This window comes from Stegodyphus dumicola, chromosome 1 (assembly GCF_044657685.1).
Source record: "Stegodyphus dumicola isolate Sdum_Otavi_A_Nest chromosome 1, ASM4465768v1".
Taxonomy (NCBI): Eukaryota; Metazoa; Arthropoda; class Arachnida; order Araneae; family Eresidae; genus Stegodyphus; species Stegodyphus dumicola.
In genome coordinates this window covers 66,733,449-66,756,473 of record NC_140768.1, presented here as the reverse complement: position 1 = coordinate 66,756,473, position 23,025 = coordinate 66,733,449, and the positions used below count along the sequence as shown (strand labels likewise).

The 23,025-nt window shown below is 32.7% G+C and overlaps 1 protein-coding gene and 1 long non-coding RNA gene across 4 annotated transcripts in view; one reads left to right on the top strand and one right to left on the bottom strand.

The window, feature by feature from the left end:
• LOC146999109 (uncharacterized) overlaps positions 1–5,936 on the top strand; it is a 41,146-nt gene extending 35,210 nt beyond the window's left edge. For both annotated transcript variants that reach the window (XR_015040870.1, XR_015040871.1), the window contains exon 2: positions 5,656–5,936. This is a non-coding gene — a long non-coding RNA (uncharacterized LOC146999109). The remainder of the gene's footprint in view (positions 1–5,655) is intronic.
• LOC118199378 (uncharacterized) overlaps positions 1–23,025 on the bottom strand; it is a 93,244-nt gene that overhangs the window by 33,386 nt on the left and 36,833 nt on the right. For both annotated transcript variants that reach the window (XR_004759930.2, XM_035371228.2), the window contains exon 2: positions 5,634–5,877. Coding sequence is in view for 1 of the 2 variants with exons in the window: in XM_035371228.2 (XP_035227119.1) it covers positions 5,634–5,877 (244 nt within the window). In the remaining variant the exon portion in view is untranslated. The remainder of the gene's footprint in view (positions 1–5,633; positions 5,878–23,025) is intronic.

Genomic DNA, 23,025 nt, shown 5'->3' with positions numbered 1-23,025 from the left:
AATGATAAGATGCGTTTAGTAGATAGCCGGTATGACTTATATTTGCGCAAGGCCAAGTTTGTGCAATTCTCTAAAGTTTTCTCCAGCGAATGTATATCTCCTGTGTGAATGGGGCGAAAACTAGGAGGAAAACTGTAGAAAAAGTTCCTGAGGAATGTGCCTTTATGTACAAAATAATCCTTATTTAATAATTAAAATTTATTTTTAAACTGAAGTGTGTGATTTCTTTTCCTACGTTGATAATGTTTTTGGATTTACGATAAATATTGTTAGCTTGGAAATCTCTTAAAAACAATTCCACCAAATTCGTTAACTTGCACTCGACGAGTAACTTTGGAAGCAGCCAAATTACGCCGATGTGGTTGCGTTAATATATAAGTATCTAAATATTTTTTGCTGGTTGATTACGAAATCCATGTGATTATTCTATACTAAAATATTTAAAATATAATAATAGAAACATCTTGTATTAACTGTAGTTTTTTCGAAAACCTTCATAAAACTTATCAGTTGCTTTATTATTAATTAAAAGAATTTCATATCATATCAGTTTGGTACTACATAATTAAAAATGAAAATCTTTAAGAAATAAGTTTGTTATTTCACAGAGCTCATTTTAGTTAAGCAGCTGGAATTATTAATTCCATGTGAAATTCATGATTTAATGCTGTATCGAATTACTATAACTTTAGAACTGGCTATTTGTCATGTAACATGAAAGTTAGAGATCTTGCGTCTTTTATCATGGCGTGCGGCATAGATCGTTAAACATTCTGATTAGGTGGGGCATGACAACCATAAAATATTGAAAACGTTCTGCTATAGTTGTTTCTAATGAAAGATATGAAAGATTAACTATTTCATCAACTGATATCGTCAAAATAATCGATACCAAATATGAATGTAAAGCCAAAATGCTAATTTGTTTGCTATCAAATAAGGGGGGGGGATATATTCATATTAAGTCTCTATTAACCTTTGCAAAAAATAAGTGTTTTGAAATTATTGAGCGGTGGTTTGTGATGTGTATTTAATTATGGTAAAGCACACTAGGGCTATCTGCCTAAGGGACGGGATGCCTTCGTGGAGGACTTTCTAAGGGAAACTGGCTCGTATACACGTTACACATGGGGAAAACCACGAAAACACCCATGCAGCCAGCCCGTTCGCGGGATTCGAACCTCGGACCGAACTACCAGTGGTCAGCGACTTTACCGCTCGGCCGCTGGTGGGCCGGACTTTCTAAGGGAAACTGACTCGTATACACGTTACACATGGGGAAAACCACGAAAACACCCATGTAGCCAGCCCGTTCGCGGGATTCGAACCACAGACCGAACTACCAGTGTTCAGCGACTTTACCGCTCGGCCGCTGGTGGGCGAAATTATTGAGCAGATAGATCACTTCATTGCGCATTAAGTTTACATGCTTTTTAAATATTTTTAAAGGTGCAAAACTTGGAATAAAATTATAGGATTTGATTTATCAATAAAATTTATTCTAGTGTCTCCAATTTGTGAGCCTATTAGGCTGAGAGCTAATATGTTCAAATATGCGAGGCATTAGGAGTAAAGATGAAATCCTATCGCAAAACAAAGTAAAATAATTAAAGGGAAATAAATTATTTTAACTTTTCAGCAGAGTTATATAATATTCGTAAGTTTATTACTGTAACTATCTTGTTATAATTTCTAAGTTAATTTTAGTTATAAATATACTCATATAATTAATTATTTATAGTTGTGAAATCATTTACAAATGCTAAAGATGCTTAATAGCTTTATTTTGAATTCCTGTTATGTAAAGTAAAATTTTGATTACTGTATATACAGCAATTTAAAACTGATATTCATTAACAACAGAAATTCACTGTTATGAGCCGAATACATTGGCTGTTTGAATATGGTAAAGCGCACTAGGTCTGTTTGTCCAAAGAAAAATCTTTCGTGTAGAATCTTCTAAAGGAAACAAGCTCATATTTGCGACTAAATGTGATAACACTGGATAGAATAATTTTACTGAGAAACAGTGAAATGCAATAGTGTCCTTAGAATATCGTGGGTTTCAGTGAAAATCCGAACCTAGGTTTTTCTCTCTAGTAATTAAATGACTTGTTTAATCTCAAATTACATTTATTTTCTTTAACAAAAGCGCTCCTGTTCTTGACGCAATAGACCAACGTATTGCTATTTTCACTAACAGTTCTAGTTTTAAATAAAAGATCAATAACAGTTCTGCTACATTCTCCTGATTTCAGCCAAGAGCACCCTGCTTAGGGAAGTGGAATTTATATTTAGATCAAAAGAAACAAATTTACGCCACTGAATCACAAACTTTTGAATGCAATGGTAATGACAACGGAGAAGAAAGGAAGAGTTCAAGTCGCCAACCGGCGCTAAGAAAATTGTTCATTGGACTTTATCCTATAACAGAATTCTATAAACAAAGTTATTAGATAAAGTTTATAAATAAAGTCAACTAATTAATTCTAAAAAGATAAATAATTAATTAATTATATGAAGAAAGTTAATTAAAAATTTAAAAAGAGAAAATATAAAATTATTGGTAACAAATTTAGCATCTGAGAACCGGGAAGACATCCTTGATTGAAACTTGTTTATGGCATCTTAATGGAATTAAAACTCTTAACAATACTTAAATACATTCTTTTATGGTTAGATGTAAAGAACATTATTGGAATGAATGGCTATCATAAACGACAAGGAAATTCAGATCTCTATTTTGACGTTCCATGTATTTTTCTTCTAACTTAATTTTAAACAGCAAAACCCGGTGCTTCGAACTAGATAGCATGGGCGAAAAACACAATCAAATCTAACGAAGTTAAAGTCTAAACCTTATGCTCTCACAAAACTATACCATATACTAAATTAATGTGCTATGATGAGCGATTTCACTCGTCAACTCCACTCCTTTACTTTCATCTCAGGAGATAGGTTAGGTTAGGTTATTTAATTACGGCGAAACCTCGAGGACTATCTGCCTAAGGGGAAGGATGCCTTCGTGGAGGACTTTCTAAGGGAAATTGGCTCGTATACATGTTACACATGGGGAAAACCACGAAAACGCCCATGCAGCCAGCCCTCTCAGGAGATAGACTAACGCCTCAAGACATGTACATAACTCTAAACCATCTTGTATCTTTTGCTCTTACAATACTGTAATTATTCAAAATTGTTAAAGCACTTTCTTTGTATATACTTAGACTACATCTTAAGTACTTATTCATGACTAAATAATCTAATTTCGTGCGTAATATTTTTATGTTTGTATATGCATACCGTCTGCTCTTCTAATGTTCATCGAATATTCTTTTAATGTTCTAATGTAATTGTTACTAGATATATAATACATCCCCTAGTTGGAACTATTGTGATAAGGTCACATAAAAGAAGAAGAGACTGAAGATTTATATGGATAAGGATGTCTCGTGAGCATAAGCTGAAAATTGTTGTTTTTTAACTTACAAATACGTTTTCAATAGTTGTTAAAATAGTCTTTATTAAAATAATTAAATCGTTGGCAATGTTAAAAACGCAAGCTCGAGAGCCACGAATTGCTCTCGCACGTAAAATGTATAGAATTTGATTTTAAGGAAAAGATTTAGGTTTTTCTCTTCTGTATTGTATGTAGCCATTTTTTTGGGGGGCGTTCAATAAAATTTTCATGTGATGTTCCGTCATTAGCGTTTTCATTGCAGTTCAACATCACACCGTTGGAGCATTAACACTACATACTATCGTTATATCGTTAACGCCAGAGCAAGGACCTACTCTAGCAGCATATTGTGCTGTGCATTTAAAGCATCTTTCAAATCCAGTTGTTATTTCCGGCTTGCCCTGGCGCAGCCCGCAAAAAAGGCCATAGGGCAACGTAAGTCTGCAAGAGGGTAGGGCTGGGCATATCACATCACATCATATCCTTCAAATACAAAATCCAAAAAACTTGATTATTTAGCAATATTTACATACTGTAAACGTATAAAACTTGTTTTCAAGTTTTTCAGATTATCCTCATTTGACAGAAGTAACAAGTATTCTACCATTTTTTAAATTCAATAATTTACAAAAGCCGAGTCATCCACTACATCGAGTCCGCTATTCTCTATAACATACTGCTGCTTCTTTTTGTGTCTCCAATCAGAATGTACAGGGGAGTAATGAACACATAAAGTGAAATTAATAATGATACAATGATGACAAGCAAGTGCAGTTAAAAATTAGATGCTTACCTAACAGCAGGAACAGAATTTAATAGGCTATAACAAATACGCAATTTAACGAAACATTCTAGTTTGGCTGTAAATAAAAGTATTATTTATTCTACCTCCATAGAAAAAAAAAAGACTCGAAAAAATATAAAAAAATCATATTGTACTAGAACGACGATTAACTACACTCCAATTCTGTCAAATGTTTGATGCTTCCAAATACTACACTTTGATTTATTTAAAATCACTAAACGAAACTATTAAAGCAGTTTAAAATGAAACTGAAAAATGCCAATTAACAATGCGACATGGTAACATGAAGACGTTAGAAGCAAATCTAAATTAAGATAAAAGCGAAGGGGAACAATGTATTTAAATATCAATGTAAATTCTTTTGGGGATTATAAAGTTTATGATCATAATTACAACATCGCATTATTTGCTCTGCCAAATCAGTTTCAATTGTGAGATTATATTGCTTATTACTGTGAGATTATATTGGTTATTGTATGAGATTTATTGTGTTAAATCTTAATGAGGAAAGAAACAATATCATTTGTCTAGAAGATAATGAAGATGAAAATAATTATAACCATAAAACCATAATGAAGTTTTTAAATGCATTCAGAAACAATTTTGAAGTGCCTGGAGCATCAAAACGATTGTCATCTAATCCACCTTCTATATTTCTTAAAGAAATCAGCGCTGTGGTTTAATATAACAGAATGTCTTCTTTGAGGCAAAGAAGAATTCCATAAGATAAATTGATACCTGCAAATTATTTAAAATCCCAGCTTTTATATAAAAACAGATATTCGTAGGAAGATAGCCCTTTTATTGCTTTGCCTTTATCAATTAATCTAACCTCTTCCTATGCTAAAAGAACTATTGTAGCTACATGTGAGAGAAGAATGCTTATTGCATTGTTTTGTTTACCTTTTGTATATTTCTGAACAGCAACTAATTCTGTATTATGCTAGAGATATTTTGTAATCAAAGTACAACTCACGTACAGGCCAAACATATCATAAAACTTGAAGATTCCTGAGTTGCTATGCTTTTGAATTTATCATATCATTTACATTTGTTTCATTGCTCATATTTATTTTTTACTATATCATTGAGAAAATGTATTTATCTTGTAACTTGTGGGGAAAACGTTCACCGAATTCTTACTGAATATATTTCCACTTCTACTCATTTGAATAACATGAGGTACAAGGTTGAAGACAATTTTATTTATTCATTAATTGTACTTCTATTCCTCATTTAATTTATGCAATGATTTATGAAGATTTTTCTGCACGAATAATCTTTGTTATCAGATAAATAAATTGTCATGGACAAAGGAACTAATGTGGCTTTTTATAAAGTGCTACTTAAGTAAATAATAGTACTTACTTATTTTTTCTACATTTTGCAGGAGCATCCCCATGGTGGCTATGTGAGACTCCCTTATCCAAGAGAAGTAATGAATCTGTTCTCTGAACGTAGTGGAATTGCTCTCCTCTGGCTCGAATACAAGAAGTCCAGAAGTAGAAGAATGAGGTCTAGGAGCTCGGGCCATCTCTTGGAATTCGAGAATCACATGGTATTTCCTCTCTGGTATGGGTACCACCCGCATGCTGAGGATAGGATCGGGATTCTAAGAAAACAAGATACGATTAAGTTATAGTATAGCCATTAAATGTAGTTTAATATTTATATTTTCTGTTTTTTTGTTATTATATTAATTGTTAATTTTCTTATAAACTTTAGGGTTAAGTTTCAATCATTGAATCTCTCAAATACATGAACTTAATACACAGATAAAACAATGTCATGGGAAAAATCTTTAACAACAAACTGACCTCCCTCAAGCTTTGAGCAGTAGGGGTATGATTAACGGTATGGTACGGATTCAAGTGTTGGTGGGAAGATTTTAAAGACTAAGACCCATAGAATTTATGCAATGGAGGTTGTAATTGTGTTGCATTGAATGATGACTGATTTGTGTATCAGAGTCTTACTCCCATTGTACTAAACAAATGCTCCACAGGAATCAGAATTTCAAGGGCTTCATATCAGAGGAATATGAATGAAAATGTTGTCTGAAGCGAAGTTAGTGATCAGTTTCTTTCAGCAACAGCAATCTTGATATTTTGTATGATACTTCTTGGAATACGGTTTGATCATCAGAATGCTCAAGAGTCAGGACACAAAATAAACAGCGAGAATGTCACAGTAGCTCATATGTCTCAGCGACTGCTTCGATGGACGACAATAGCTGATATATATAACATGAATACGGGGTCTGAGCAACATGAAGTGGTTTGCAGATAGAAGGGATCTATAATATCATGGGATACACTCACATTCTAATACAGTGCAGAAGTACTACATAAAATTGAATCATCGGAATATGCTAATTTAATCCATTGATCTTCCACTCCAATTCCGATAGCTATGAATCCAATCCAGACTTGAACTCCGTAATAGCAAGTAGTTATCAGAACATGAGAAAGACTTTAGGTATCAATAAAATCTTTGGGTTGGGAAAGAAGTTAGTGAAAGATTCAGAAACGTTTTTTTGTCTGGCGCACAATGAAATTTTACCATTGGCAGCATCTGATAAAATAAACTCCCACTCAATCTATACTATATTATTCTGCATCTAGGTTATGAAACCATGTTCAAGAGTTACTACTTTGAAATATACATCTGATCTACTAGCACTTGGAAATCAGTCGACATTCTTCAGAATATCTGTTACGTGTAACAGATACAAGTACAAACTAGATATAGCATAGCCACTAAATACAATTTCTGAATGTTCTGTTTTTACTTTTTTTTTGGCCGGTTACTTTATTTTTGAACTCTCGTTTGTATAAAATATAATAATTCTCTACTTTTATCGGTTTTTTAAACAATTATTTTTCAGTGTTACAGGAACAGTGTGTATACCACTACTTTCATTCTGCATATTGTTCGAATATACAGTGGATGGACAAAAATATGGAAACACCTTGTGAAATGCATGTTTGAAAAGAAAGATTGATTTTAATGAAATATGTAGGTGGCGCTGGCGTTTTTGACTACTTACGCCACCTTTACAACTTCGTAAATGTGCTAAACAGTTCAGTTGTTGTCGGAATACTGTTATGTGAGGTTGTCATTGCATTATGTCCGAGTTAACAGACTTCGAACGTGAGCAAATTGTTGGAGCACGTATGATAGGTGCTTCCGTAAGCAAGGTAGGTAGCCGAGGTGTTTAGTGTTTCAAGAGGTACTGTATCGAAGATTTATTCCGCATATTTGAAAAGCGGAAAAACATGATCTGCTAAATCACAGCGCGGACGAAAGTGTGTCCTGAGTGATCGTGACAGACGATCGTTAAGGGCAATTGTGACGAAAAATAAGAAGACCACAGCTGCAGAAGTTACTTCTGAAATGAATGTTGTGTTACCGAACCCTGTGAGTACCAAAACAATTAGAAGGGAGCTTCATAAACAGGGAATTGCTGGCCGTGCTGCAATTGAGAAGCCACTCATCAGTGATGCTAATGCCGTAACAGGAAAAGGTGGTGTTTAAGTCATAAAGCCTGGACTATAGAGCAGTGGAAGCGAGTAATATGGTCTGACGAGTCTTCTTTCACATTGTTTCCCACTTCTGGCCGAGTTTACGTCTGGAGAACGCCATCTCAAGCCTATAATATAGACTGCTTGTTGCCAAGAGTGAAACATGGCGGGGGTTCTGTTATGGTTTGGGCAGCCATATCGTGGTTTTCTGCTAGCCCCATGATAACTGTGTCAGGGCACATGACTGCCAAGACTTATGTGAACATTTTGGCCGATCAAGTTCATCCCATGATACAAACTTTGTTCTCCGATGGTGATGGTGTCTTCCAAGACGACAAAGCCCCTGTTCACACAGCTCACATTGTCCAGGACTGGTTTTCTGAGCACGGGGAGGAGTTGTCCCATCTCCCCTGGCCACCACAGTCACCAGACCTGAATATTATCGAACCTGTGTGGTCTACATTGGAACGGAAAGTGCGTTCTCGTTATCCACCGGCAACATCGTTATCTGAACGTGCCACCGTTTTGCAGGAAGAATGGTATAATATTCCCTTGGCAAACATACAGGAACTGTATTTATCCATTCCGAGAAGACTGCAAACTGTTTTGGATGCCAACGGGTTTCCTACACCATATTAAGCAAAGAAACATGTTTTTCATGAAACATGTGTTTCCATATTTTTGTCCAACCCCTGTATATATTATGTATTTCTGAAAAGCCATTTTTATTATGAACGAATATATGTGGTAATAATTTCAAACTCTTAGTAAAAAAAATTGCAGTTTTCGCTTAAGTTTGGCAGCTGTTGAAGAAGTACATTTTTCTTCCTTTATAAAAATTTCGTTCTTCTTTTCAAATTGCTTATGGTGAGGTATAAGTGTCTGTAAAATATTTATATTAATATAATAATTTTCTGTTCTTTTATGACTCACAAAATAATATTTTGCTAAACTGGAACTAAAATCATACTTTTTTTTGGATTTCATATCTGCATAGTAGAACTAAACTGACCAGCCAAAAACGGCAATTAATAAATAAAAAGCGGTAAAAATCTCTTAAAGGTAATAAAGCTTTTATTCAAAATTATTATCTTCTTGAGCCCAGATGAATTAAAGAATGAACTCCAGTGTGTTTAATTATAAGTTTACATAATGTTAAACATAAAAATGAAACTAAAATTAGAAAATTAGTTCTGCTATAATATCCGTTGTATGGTTTCGCTCAGCGAACTTATTACTAGTTTCAAAGAACTTGTTACAATATAATTTGTATTTTCCCTCTTTGTAATAATTTAATGATCCGAAACTTTAAAAAATTATTTCAAATGAATACAAAGATTACGAATTTACGTGCTATATTCGAAATCATTAGAATAATTTTTCAGAATAATGCATGAGAAAAAAGCAGTTTGGCTACTTTACCAAAACAAAGTATTTATATTCCTGCTACTTAAAAGACAGATATTAACTTTTACGGTAGTTCATATCTATACGCAACATTATTAAACTTAAAGCTTCTCTCTCAACACTTGTTGTTTCAAAAATTATGTGACTCCAAGTGTCATACTGTTTGCGGATTGAAGTTGGGAACCTGAAGAACCGAACTTCTGTGCCAAGAATACCTGAAGTCTCTTCATGGCATCTGTGCCAGGAGTAAAATTTGATGAGTAGTCATCACTATAAGTTTTCTTTTTAAAGGTACGCTCAGGCACTTAAAGTAGATTAAAGTAGTAAAATTAAAATTAATTGGTGCACGAATTTCATATGCAACGCATTTGGAAAGGAACATCGCAAACAAACAACGAAATTAATTAACTGCCGGTGAAGTATTTTACCGTTGTTTGTGTTAATTCTATATAAAATGCTTTTAAGACACAAAATTTATTTTTATGGAATTTGTTTAAAGTGAAAGTCAAGGTTATACGTTAAAACACAAATTATGTTAACAAAGCAAATGGTCTTATTTTGAGAACAATTAAAGAATTTCATTCATTGCTTAAGAAAGTAGCCAAGCCTGGCCGACATCCAGATCATTAATGATTTGTTTTCTTAGACGCAAGCAGCACTTAGATCCGGAAAGTCAACAGAGGAAAAATAAAAAAAAAACTGAGGTAATTTTTAAATTAACACACCAGATTTTAGGAACGCAGAGTCACAATTAACCGTCAAGGTATGCTTAATTCCATAGCGTTTATGTTTCACGGTAAAGTTGGAGAATATTTAATAGAAGAAGAATCTTTCAAATGAAAAATGTTCTAGTAAAACTTGCTGCTTTTTCTAAAAGAATTCCAGAGAAAACGTTTGTAGAAATGCTGTGAATTTAGAAATATTTTGAAGAACAAATCATCTACCGAAGTGATCACTCCTTCTTAGAAACACTTCTGCAATATGGTGCGGATAGCAGAATAGGATTTAAGGCAATTTTATTAAGATTTATATAAGTTTAAAATATCTCAAAGCTTTTCATTGCTACGTAATTAATTATAAAAGAATTTTAGAAGGATTCTGTGTTCTAAAATAATCTAATAACGTATATGTAAAGGATATAAAGTTTTATTTAAAAAAACTTATGAAACTTTTATATCAATGACTAATGTATTAAAGGCTGAGTAATAATGATTTTTTTGAATCCTTGTCAACAAGTATTAATCTGTTTATATAAACAAACCATTATTCCGTACCTAAGATACTTTATGTATAAAATTAATTAATTTGTTTGATTAATTGTGACGAAATGCACGATGATTATCTGCCTAAGGAGAAATTGCCTTTCCTGAAGACGTTGTAAGAGAAATTGATTTCCTCACCCATTATTGTGGTTATTAAAACAAACGCGCAGTCAGACTATTCACCAGAATTTAAACCCTAATTAGTAACTCCTGATGTTCAGTGGCCATATCTGCCTACCTTCTAGTAAGTAGCCCGTTACGTGAAGATAAATATGCCCTTTGTTCATTTTGGTTTCGTACAGTTGATTATATAAATAATTTAAAACATATTTTTATATACATTATTAAAAAGCAGAATGTTTTGAAGTAGTTCCTTTTTTAGACTGGCAATCAATTACTCTACTTTTATTTCAAGGAGAAAAAACTTAAAAATGTGATTTCTAATCAAATTCCATCCCAACACTTGAAAACGACGTATTTTTGTCACTTTCAAAGTACGTTATTCAGCAATAGTAATTATGATAAAATTCATAAGTAGAAGAGACATAATATTAAGGCTTCTGGGACGATAATTTATAAAACAATTAATGTTGAAAAGGATTTGCAAGGATAGAGGAGTTACTAGAGGACCATAAAAATGAGCACAAAGAGAAAGACCTGAAACAATTTTAGTTACTAGAGGCAGCAACAAAGGGAGTTACTTTAGAAATTTAATACTTTAGAAGACTCTAGTTACTCTGAAAGTAGCAAAAAAAGGTATTTCTACTTTCAAAGTACTTTTTCTATAATAACGTTTGTGTAAAAAGTTTCTTCTTCAGAATGAAAAATTATCATAGTTCTCTAATCCGCGAAACGTGTATAAAATTGGGTAAGATAATAAGGTATCACTCATGAAAATTAATGAAAAGTTAAAGTCAAATTAAAGATGAAAAGTTAATGGCATCACTCTGACAAAGCAGAAGCAAGCTACAGCATAAATATTATTTCAATGACAGCATTACGCCTCACTTTGCAAATATTTTAAAACGTAGGGAATGGCAAATCACATAGAATAAATTTGAATGAAACAGTGAATATTAGAGTTGAATAGAAAAAAAAAAGAAAGTACCTCTAAAGACAATGTTTGAACTTCGGGAGAAAAAAAAAAAAAAAAAGTAAAAGAAAGTACGTCTAAAAACAGCTTATGTTTTTATGGAAGGGAATTTTTTTTCAAACTATATCATATTCTTTATAATTTTTTACTTACCCTGTTCACTATCTTTCGTTTAGGTGCATTAATATAAGTAAAGTTTTCATCTTTTTTTTATCTACTTATTCTTATTTTATATTTACTAACTTCAAACGATTATGGAAACAACTTAGAAACAAAAACTTCTATTTGGTATATATTTTAACCAATTTCAAACTCAACATCTGCAGATTGATAATAACTGATAGGTTAAGACACAATAACACGCTGAACAAATACTAATCCAGAAGTCAAACAACAAAAATCAGCGGTATATTTTCAAATTTTCACAGGACTAGTTTCGATGGTTCTACCAAACCACCATCCTCAGCTGCAAAAGCGCAAATGAACGAGATAGGATATAATGAACAGATAAGATAAGAAAGCTTGAACAGAAAATAAGCTAGTGGTGCCATCTGTTGATGAAACCAGAACTAAAGCATAATTTCTTTAAAGGCCGAAGGCACAGATGGATTGGAATTAGGATCGTCAACTAGAACAGAAAGATTTTTTTGAATGTGAAATGCCTCTAGAAAATCCAATTCTCCAATGGAAGATGTTTTTTTTTGCTTCCAAAATTATTCAAAAAACATCTTCCATTGGAGAACTGGATTTTCTAGGGGCATTTCACATTCAAAAAAATCTTTCTGTTCTAGTTAACGATCTTAATTCTAATCCATCTTTGCCTTCGGCCTTTAAAGAAATTATGTTTCACTTTGGTGTATTTCTCCTTTGTCTTTATTGTTGTAAAATTTAAGTAAACTATTATCTATAGTTCAAGAACAAATTAATTAATTTTACATTAATTTTTTTGAGAAAAGTGTTGTGACTTAAGAACATTTTGGTTGCCGAACGCCATCAGGAACGAATCAAATTATAAGGTATTTTTCCCGCCTTCTTAGCATGCCTTCGTGATGTGGTGGTCTGCACGCTGGGCGCGTATTCCAGAGGTTCGTGGTTCGATTCTCGGCGAAGGCGTTGCTCATTTTCACTATTCCTGCTTCCAAATAACCTAATGTCTCTACAAAATTTATCAACCGAAGTTTTACTGAACTGACACATAGAATGTTTTTAAACAATCAGAAATATTTACTAAAGCTTACTTGAAACATGTTAAATAAATAGGAAATGTGAAGATTCCGAATTCTATAGACCGACGAGATATTTGTACTCAGAATAAAGCCACCGAAAAGTTGTGAAAATATTTAATTTTTCTTCTGAAGTTACAATAATCACTGGTACTGCAATCTAAAAAAGTAATCGTTAAACGAAATTAAAATTCGTCATAAAAATCTTTCTATTTTAAACATTTTAGCATATTTTAAACATAACACCAACAGAGCCTGGCAAGAGTTGCCGTTTTAAGAAATAACAACTCTAATTTATCTTTTATGCAGTGTGGCAAGTAACGGATTCCCACAATGCTACTATTCGAAATCTTTAGCTTTTTACTTCCTTGTACGAAGTAAAAAGGAAGTATTGTAATCGCGAAAAGTTTCAGGCAGTATATTTCAACGAAAATATCTATTTTGACCGCTATCGAATGCAATTTAACGATGTTTTTGCGTGATATCTGTACATAAGAACAGAATAAAATACTCTTTTCCTTCAAAAAAAGTTATAAAACTGCTTTAAAATTAGTTATGAAGAGAGTTTTTCGTGGCGTCTGTACGAAGGTATGTACGTACGTATTTCGCATAACTCAAAAACGAGTAGCCTCAGAACGTTGAAATTTTGTATATAGGACTGCTATAACATGTAGATGTGCACCTCGTATTTTGGTTGCAATCGGCCGCACCAAACGTATATAAAGATATTTATATATATATCCACTCTGTTACCCGGCTCAGTGATCTCAGTTTATTTACTCTTATATGTTTGTAAATTGTACATTTTTTGCTTTAAAAATGATTGTATTATGTTGTTTTTATCTTCCGGTTAAGGTTTTTATGCTTTTAGTAAATCTGTATGCAATATTTTTCGACTTCACATTTTTTGACTTCACATATCTTCACATTTCCTATTTATTTAACATGTTTCAAGTAAGCTTTAGTAAATATTTCTGATTGTTTAAAAACATTCTATGTGTCAGTTCAGTAAAACTTCGGTTGATAAATTTTGTAGAGACATTAGGTTATTTGGAAGCAGGAATAGTGAAAATGAGCAACGTCTTCGCCGAGAATCGAACCACGAACCTCTGGAATACGCGCCCAGCGTGCAGACCACCACATCACGAAGGCATGCTAAGAAGGCGGGAAAAATACCTTATAATTTGATTCGTTCCTGATGGCGTTCGGCAACCAAAATGTTCTTAAGTCACAACACTTTTCTCAAAAAAATTAATGTAAAATTAATTAATTTGTTCCTGAACTATAGATAATAGTTTACTTAAATTTTAAAGTTGTCTAAGTGCCGTTAAGCCTTTTTTTTATGGCGGCCATTGATGTTTACATTTGAAACAGGAGACTAGTGGATTTGTTGCCAATCTAGAGAAACTTAGCTTCGGAACAACAAAGATAACGCATTCATTTATTATTGCCAATTAAATCATGCTTAATTCTTTCTGGAATTTTTTTCGAGGAAATAAGTGTTTAAGATTTACTTCGTAATTTTTAATATAGATATTTTGAGTTTTTATGTATTTTTGCCTTCTCGCGAAGTGAGAACTGAATTAATTAAATGAGAAATACTCAATCGTCTGTGAAAAACTGTTTCTTTTTTGTTTTGTTTGATTAATTTCTTTTATACATCATTCTAGCTTTATTATAGTATTTGAATAGAACATGTGGCAACGATTAGATAATTCTATTCTTTAAATGATATAAATTTTTTGCATTATGAGTTATAATATGAACGAAATATAATACTGAAGGGGAGTCATCACTTTTGCGCAACACAAAAAGTGAGAATTTTAGCTCATTTTCGAGTTTTAATAAGTGAAATTGTTTTTCTCATACATATATGAAATTTTCAGTGTGTCATCTTTTTACATAAATGATTATGTTTCTTGATTTATTTTACTTAAAAGTGTATAAGAATTTGTTTTATAAAGAAAAAACTAACTGTATTTTCCGAAAATTTAAAATTTGTACTGAAGCACTGCGCGCAAACTGACAGTAATACAAATTTAGTTACAGTAATAATTTTTAAGTGAATCTAGCGCCAGAGTGTCGCTATGGTAAACAAATACTAGAGTGAATTTTAAAGAATGCATTTATTCTATTGTGGTTTATGCGTTGTCGGCGAAGTATATTTAATTCAATCCAATAAGTTTAAATGAAATGCAAGAAAAATGCGTATAATTTAATATTCCGTACAAGGAAATCATGTGGTGTACACTTCAGATTTTTTGTATTTATAAAAGAAACTGCTTAAAACACGGACAGATTTAAAAACAATAAGCGCTAATCTTAATAGTTCAAACATTCTGAATTCCGTTTCTAGATATAAAATATTAAGAGTGCGTAATGGTTTGAATAAAATTTTAAAAAGTAGAGATCATTGCAATTCAAGTTATTATAAAATTTTATTACTAAAGTTAGGATCCATTTTTAATTCAGATGAGACCGTAAGGAAGAAGTTTTCTAATCAAGTTATACATTACATGGTATTTGAAACATCTTTTGTTATACTAACAACAGAAAAAACCTTTAGGCATACATTGCAAAATATTGCTGAGAAATAATGACTGTTTTAAATGTTCATGTTTATACTCGGATGACAACCGGTTTATACACTACCTGCTGAAAACTAAATAAATGATATTATGCCTAGCTGATTGGAAGTAACTTAATTTTACCAAGAGGTTAATGTTACTTTTCACGCAGTGAAAATAATAATACGAGTATTTAATTTCAGGTATCAATAAAAATAAAAATTGGTAAGAAGTGGATGTTAGTCGGCTTTTAAATTGTCAATTTTTATATACTCATAAACTGTACACTTTTATGATAAGGATCTTAAACATAAATAATAGCAACAATTCCCAAAATTTGAACCAAATCTATAGGCATTTGTAAGGTAAAATATTCTGAAATAAATGCCAGTTTCATGCTGAATGTCATAATGGATGTAAATTTGGATATAGAATTTTTGTAAAATTTTGTAAAAGAACTGCCATTTTAAAAATTAAATTTTTATAATCCATAATACACTGATTTTAAGCTTTTATAAAATAAGCAACCATTATCATCATTCAAATCGATTTATTACTGCAGCGAGTTGACATAAAGCAAGGATTATTAAATTATGGCAAAGCACACGAGGGCTATCTGCCTTAAGTGTGGGATACCTTCGTGGAGGACTTTATAAGGGAAACTGGCTCGTATACACGTTACACATGGGAAAAACCACAACGCCCATGCAGGCAGCCCGTTCGCGGGATTCGAACCTCGGACCGAACTACCAGTGTTCAGCGTTTTTACCGCTCTGCCGCTGGTGGGCACATAAAGCAAGGAGGCAGCATATTTAATTTATTTACAATTCTAGGCTACATGCAAATAAGTTTACAAGATCGTGTTTGTGGGATCTCTTCAAAGGGCGATATATATATATATATATATATATATATATATATATATATATATAAACAGATGATGTCCAAAAGTCCGCGAAAGTTTTTGTCCGTTGGTCGGATGTTAAAGTTCTCAGAGGATTTGCTAGTGAAGGGTCAAAGTTCTTGTGCAAGGAAAGCAGCCTTGTTGCCTCTCCTGATTGCACTGGCCCTTTTGAGCAAGCTTCTCTCAAATTAGGTAGAGGAAAGTCCGATGACCGTTTACCGGATCTCTCCGAAGAGAGATAAGAATGCTCGTTACCGGGTGAATAGAAAAAAAAATTGCTCTGGGAAGAGCTGAAAATATAACTGAGAAGGTTTCTCTTTTTTCACTAAACTAACTAACTGTGAAACTAACCATCTGGGGAATTGAGTTCCCTGTTTTTGTTCAAGATTTCCTGGACGTGTCGGAAAGGCTTTCTAAATCATCATTTGCCAGATATTTTCAGTCTTTCAATTGGCGAAAGTACGTTGTTTGTTTGTGAGTATGATGTTGACAGTCCTGGGAAAATTTCCATGAGACGTAGCAAAGGTGAAATCAAAATAACTGGTTAATTAAAGTCAGATTTCCTACAAATGAGTAATGATTATTTTTATCATTTTAAGTAATAGACTGAATGTGATGAATTGAGACTAGAAACATCTTTAGTAGTGTTTTCCCAAATTTTTTAGCCATTACATCACGTTACATAACACCAACAGAGCCATTATAATTCACCCGGCCTAGCAAGTGTTCCCATTTCAAAATATAACATCTCTAATTTATTTTTTACGCAGTGTGGCAAGCAACTGATTCCCACAATGCTGCTATTCGAAATCCTTAGCTTTTTTTGCATTTATAAAAGAAACTGCTTAAAACACTGACAGATTTAAAAACAATAAACGCTAATCTTAATAGTTCACACATTCCTAATAGTTTATGAGGTATTTCTCCCGCCTTCGTGGTGCAGTATGATCGGCGCATATTCGAGAGGTCGTGGTTCGAGTCCCGGTGAGAGCATTGCTCATTATTCATCTCTCCTGCTTCTAAATAACCTAATGTCTCTACAAGTTAAAATAATACATTGTAAGATAAATAATAGATCTAAATTATAACATATCCAACTGATAATTTTTACAAATGTCTATATTATTATTGTAATTAAGGAATTTTCTTATACCATATATTATAGTCCTTGCGTTTAGTCATTGTGGGTTACATTAAGAAACTATTTTAAAAAGGACTAGCTTAAAAAACGAGATGCAGGAGAAAACAATTTTTGTAAGTCCAATAAAATTGCAAAACATAAATATCTCATTACTGAAATTCAGAATCAAAAATTGTTTTGCCTTTTATAGAAGAAATATTTAGTTAATATAAATTAAACACAATACTGATGCAAACAAAAGAAAGAGATCATTCGCGTATTGAACAGGTTTCTGTACTTCGGAGCTGATTTGAATGTACTCTAGTAGTCAAACTTGCAAGGAAATAGTTTGGCATTTTCCCAAATAAACATATGCTTTTTTTATTTAACTTTCATATAAAGAATCATAAACATCTGAGTTTTGTACACAAACTCAGATGTTTATTACTCAGATGTTTAAACTCAGATTATTTGTGGCATACTAGAATAAAGTACAAAAAAGCCATGCTTTTACATTCATTCATTGACTTTAAAAAATATCATCTCTATTTGTTGTCCGTATCAATAAATTTCTACAAGAATCTAGTATAAGGGAAGACCGATATTGTCTCTATTGAAAATCGCATACAAATACGCGCTCTCGCATTTACCCAGACGATTGCTGTTTCTGTTACGAAGAAAAAGAATGATAGCTTCTAGTATTATTCTGATTTGCTTGACGTTTAGTTTCCCTGCGGTAAATGGAACATTTGCAAGACTTCTTCTCTTGGAGCTTGGTTACAGTCGTCAATCAGTAACTCGTGTCTGACACTACTTATAAGCTTTTTATTGTTGGCATCAGAGAAAGAAAGTCATCTTCTATTTTGTATCAGAATATTTCTTGCAAATTGATTCTGGTAATGTACGTTTAGAGGAAACGTTGTTTATTATATCTCGGATAAACGGGTTGTAGAACCAGTCATGGTGGATGTTATGCGTACTATGATTTCAGGACATAAATTTCTGATAATTAACCGTTTGAGTCCGGCGTGCGCTTCACTTGGCGTATGCCAAAAATACGGCGCAGCGCGATAGCGCTTCTCTTGTTTTGTATTGAGAATGCGAAGACGCTGCTGTTGGTTAGTATACGTGAAAAAAATTATTGAAAATTGAAAAAAATTATTGAAATATTCAATTGGTTTCGCATACTCATCAGTAATATCGTCATCTGAGGCACTTGCAGTTACTTCATCATCATCACTGCTATCACTAATAACTCGTAATCTCTTAGAATGAATGATGATGTCACTTCCACTATCACTTTCAAGGTCATTACTATACTTTTCATTATCACTTCTCATAACATAGTCACTTTCAAATGAATCAGAACTTGACATGGGTTATTTCGTAATTATCAGTATAACACTTGGTAAAAAAATAAAAACAATTTCCAATTCCTATAAAATAACTGCTACTGATATCACTACATCTGCTCTCAATAATTGCGTAAAGTATACTAACAAACAGCAGCGTCTTTGCATTCTCGATGCAAAACAAGAGAAGCGCTATCGCGCTGCGCCGTATTTTTGGTATACGAGAAGTGAAGCGCGATAGCGCTTCGTCGGGCTCAAACGGTTAATGATGGAACACATATGCGGATTTTTTGATATGATGATCAATAATGGTAAAAATGTTTAGTATGTTGGTAGGAATTTTTAGTATAATGGTAGGAATGAGTATAATAAAAATAGTAGGAATGTTTCTTCTGAAACACTTTTTACAGGAGAGGTATTTTAATTTATTAACCAATGAATACTTTGGCACTTTGTTAAAATAGGTTAAATGATTTTGATATGAAATAGCAAAAAGGCATAGCTCAAAAAGGGAGGTCATCGTGAGGTAGGGCTTTCATAACGATGTTGGTATTAATCCATTTTGCCGGCCAATATGTTTTGACACAAACCTATACGGTCTGGCTTCAGCATTAATGTGCTCAGTAAAAGTTCTAGCATATTAAGAAGCTAAATTTTTTATTTTAAAGAAAGCAACTAACATAATTAAGTTAACAGTCTTATGCAAACAGGGTTTTAGTTTATTGCTTTGATTAAACGACAAAGAAAATCCCGCTTGTACAGGTGCGCCTGGCATAAAGTTACAAACACCTGTATTTAAATTACCTTTTCAGGTTGAAGCCGTATCTTAATAAAATAGCTGGACCCTTTATTGAGGGTCAGCATTATTAAGCTCTGTGTTTAGGCTCACTCTGGATGATCTGCTTTAAGGTTTGAGTACGCTTATGAAGTCCAGTTCTTTTATAAGTTAAAAAATATTTTTTCAAAGTTTTCCCTTTTTGTTTTTTTGAAAAGATATTGGCATTTTTATTCCCAATCTCCCAGGTGGATAGTGTTTCGTGAACACTTTTTCAGTTTTAGAACTCTGAGCTCATAATAATGTATCGGTACGATTGTACGTTCTAAAAGTTAACACACAAAAAATTTTATACTCGCGAAAAGTGCATAGTTGCTGCCTAGTGCCACAGATGTGATCTGAATAACCAAAGTTCAGCACGCACGAAACACTGTTATCTCCACATTCAATTGTATGTCGTATATACTCATTGTATTTCATAGTTAACATTGTTAAAGCAATGTTGTCACTTTAAAGTCCTAATAAATAAATACAACAATGCTATTAGAAGTCAGAGTTTTACCCTTTCTAATTCTCAATTCTACTGCAATTGTTTTAAGAATTTTACTTTTCTATTCAAGAGTTATATCTCCATAGAAATCGCTTTAATGTAATTTTAAAAAATGCCAGGTTTGTAAATAACATTAATGAACTCAGGTTGTTAAAACTTTAATGAAACATCAGATTAATAATTTATGAGGTGAGTGGGTATCTTAAATGATCCACGAAGTAAGAAATGATAAGCAAAATATAAATAAATCCATCAAATCTATCGATTTTGCTTATATTTATTGGATACGTAGAATTCTTTCAGAAATGAAAAACTACTATTAGAATATCACAAAACACATAGAATTATTATAAATTCAAAAGTGTTACAGAAGTAGGTTTCGTCCAAAAATGTGATACGTGTTCATTAGAATTTGTTTAGTGATTTATTATCCACAAATCAGAGGTAAGTAAATGGATAATCTTCCGTGAATAAAATAAAACGCAAAATAGCAATCTCAGAGATGTTGAATAGAATGAGCCAGTGCAGAAAAAAAGAATTACTCAGGGGGGAAATAAAGAAATTCTTGCCATCAGAAGATATTACTGTATTATTGATGGAAATACTTTTTTAAGATATATGTACTCGTAATATTTGCCAGTCTTGCATAGGGAAAATGGCTGGTATGCGAGCACACATTACGCTTGGGGAAATCCAAAAAACTCCGTTACAGCTAGCTCGTTCGCCGGGATTCGAACGCAGGTCAAACTAACTCTATTCAGAGATTTAACCGCTTGGGCTCTGGTAAGCAGCCTTTTAAAAGAATAATTACGTTAAACATATCACACAGACCACACCATCTATTAATTATAAAGACAGAGATATAAAAACAGAAATAGATGGAGTGAAACAAAGACCACTCTATGTATTAATTATAAAATGGGCAGTTAACCTCGTAAAACGGTAATACTTACTCTGGACGACAAATCAAAGATCTTATCCAAATAATGTGGCACCAATTTCTTACTAAGTAGAAAACCGAAATTTCTTACTAAGTAGAAAACAAGAAATTTTACTGTAGTCAGAACAATACAACCCATTTTAGGTGCTTAAAATTTTCAGGAAAGAGCCTATTTAGCTTAGAGATCCCTCAAATTTCATTTTAAACTTGCATTTAAATGTTTCTTCAAGTTCCTTTAAGTAGTATTTAAAGGAAAATTTTGTCTGAATGTGTATAGAGGTAACATTCCTCTCTGTAGGAAAAGTACATTTCGATGATTTTATCCGCTCTTAATCATGCACGTAAAATAATAACAATAGTATGAATTTGATTCAGCGCTTTACCTTAATATATTAGTTTAAAAGAGTTTACTAGCGTTGAGATTAAAAGAGAGGAAAATTAAGAATTTTAGCTCCACTGATTCTTACCAATGTGAGAACGAAATTTAATCCTCTAAGCGGCAAGAATATTTTTGTGATGTCTTTAAGAATGTATATATACGTGCATATTAAAATATGTCAAAGAAATTAAGGCAATATATCAAGAGAAAACAAATCCAGGTATGAAATACCAGGAGAGATTTTACATTAAAATAAAAAAAAAATTGTTCTCATAGTAGTTTTGGCAAATTTGTGCTTTCTTATCGAAAACCCTGGCCGCTCAAAGGTTTAAACTACACAGATATGAACTATTAATGTACGAATGTCTATGTTATGGGACAGTTGAATGTGCATGCATTTTTCTTACACTGGTACATTTTCCAAGCGTTAGGTTTAAGTCAGATTTAGGCAAAACCACGGGAGCTATCTCTTAAGAGAAGGAATGGCTTCGTGGAACTCGCCTACAGCAAGTTGGCTCGTAATCACATTAAATATGCGGAAAACCACGAAACCCATCTATGCAGCCAGCCCCTTTCCCCGGGTTTGAACACAAGTCAGGTGGAATTACCAGCATTTAATAATCTTAATCATTCGGTCATTGGTAGGTCATTTTTTTCTGAGTGAAAAATCTTAGGAAATAGAAGATAAATAAAAATTAATAAAAATAACTATGTAAAAGATAGATTATTCTAGTATTTGAACTTTCATACATAAATTTGCCATTTTCCTGTTATCGATCCTTATTTTATATCCTTCAGTTATGTCCTCAAAAATAAAAATGCAGATATCTCAGGTCATCAGCATTTATATCTCATTTAAAAATAGCACACGTAATTAGAAGGAAATAATATGAATCTAAATGAAACAACATCAGGTTTAATAGGTAAAATCATCTGCATGATCTCGATTATTCAGCTGGTAAAATCCAGCTCGCAATATGCATTTTCAAATAATATGCTGTTTAGCCACGCTATAATTTCTGTACTTACTTGTTCGAAGTAAAAAGGAAATTTTGTAATCGCAAAAAGTTTCAGGCAGCATATTTCGACGAAAATATCCATTTTGACCGCTATCGAATGCAATTCAACGATGGTTTTGCTTGAAATCTGTACGTAAGGGCAGAATAAAAGACTCTTTTCCTTCAAAAAATTATAAAACTGCTTTAAAATGAATTCTAAAGAGAATTCTTCGTCGCGTCTGTAGGACTGTTATAACATGTAGATGCGCACCTCGTATTTTGATTGCAATCGGCCGCAGCAAACGTATATAAATATATTTATATACATATCCACTCTGTTACCCGTCTCAGCGATCTCAGTTTCTTTACTCTTATTATGTTTGTAAATTGTGCACTTTTTTGGTTTTAAAAATGATTGAATTATGTTGTTCTTATCATCCGGTTAAGGTTCTATGCATTTAGTAAATCTTCAAGCAATATTTGTAGAATTATCAACAATTTAAAAACTGTTTAAGTGCGGTTAAGCCTAATTTTTAAATAACATGGCGGACATTTTTTTTAAACATTTTTTACATGATTAATAAATGTGTGTGCGTGTGTGTGTGTGATTATGGGAAAGCCTTGAGAGTTATCTGCCTAAGGGAAGGGATGCCATCATGGAGGACT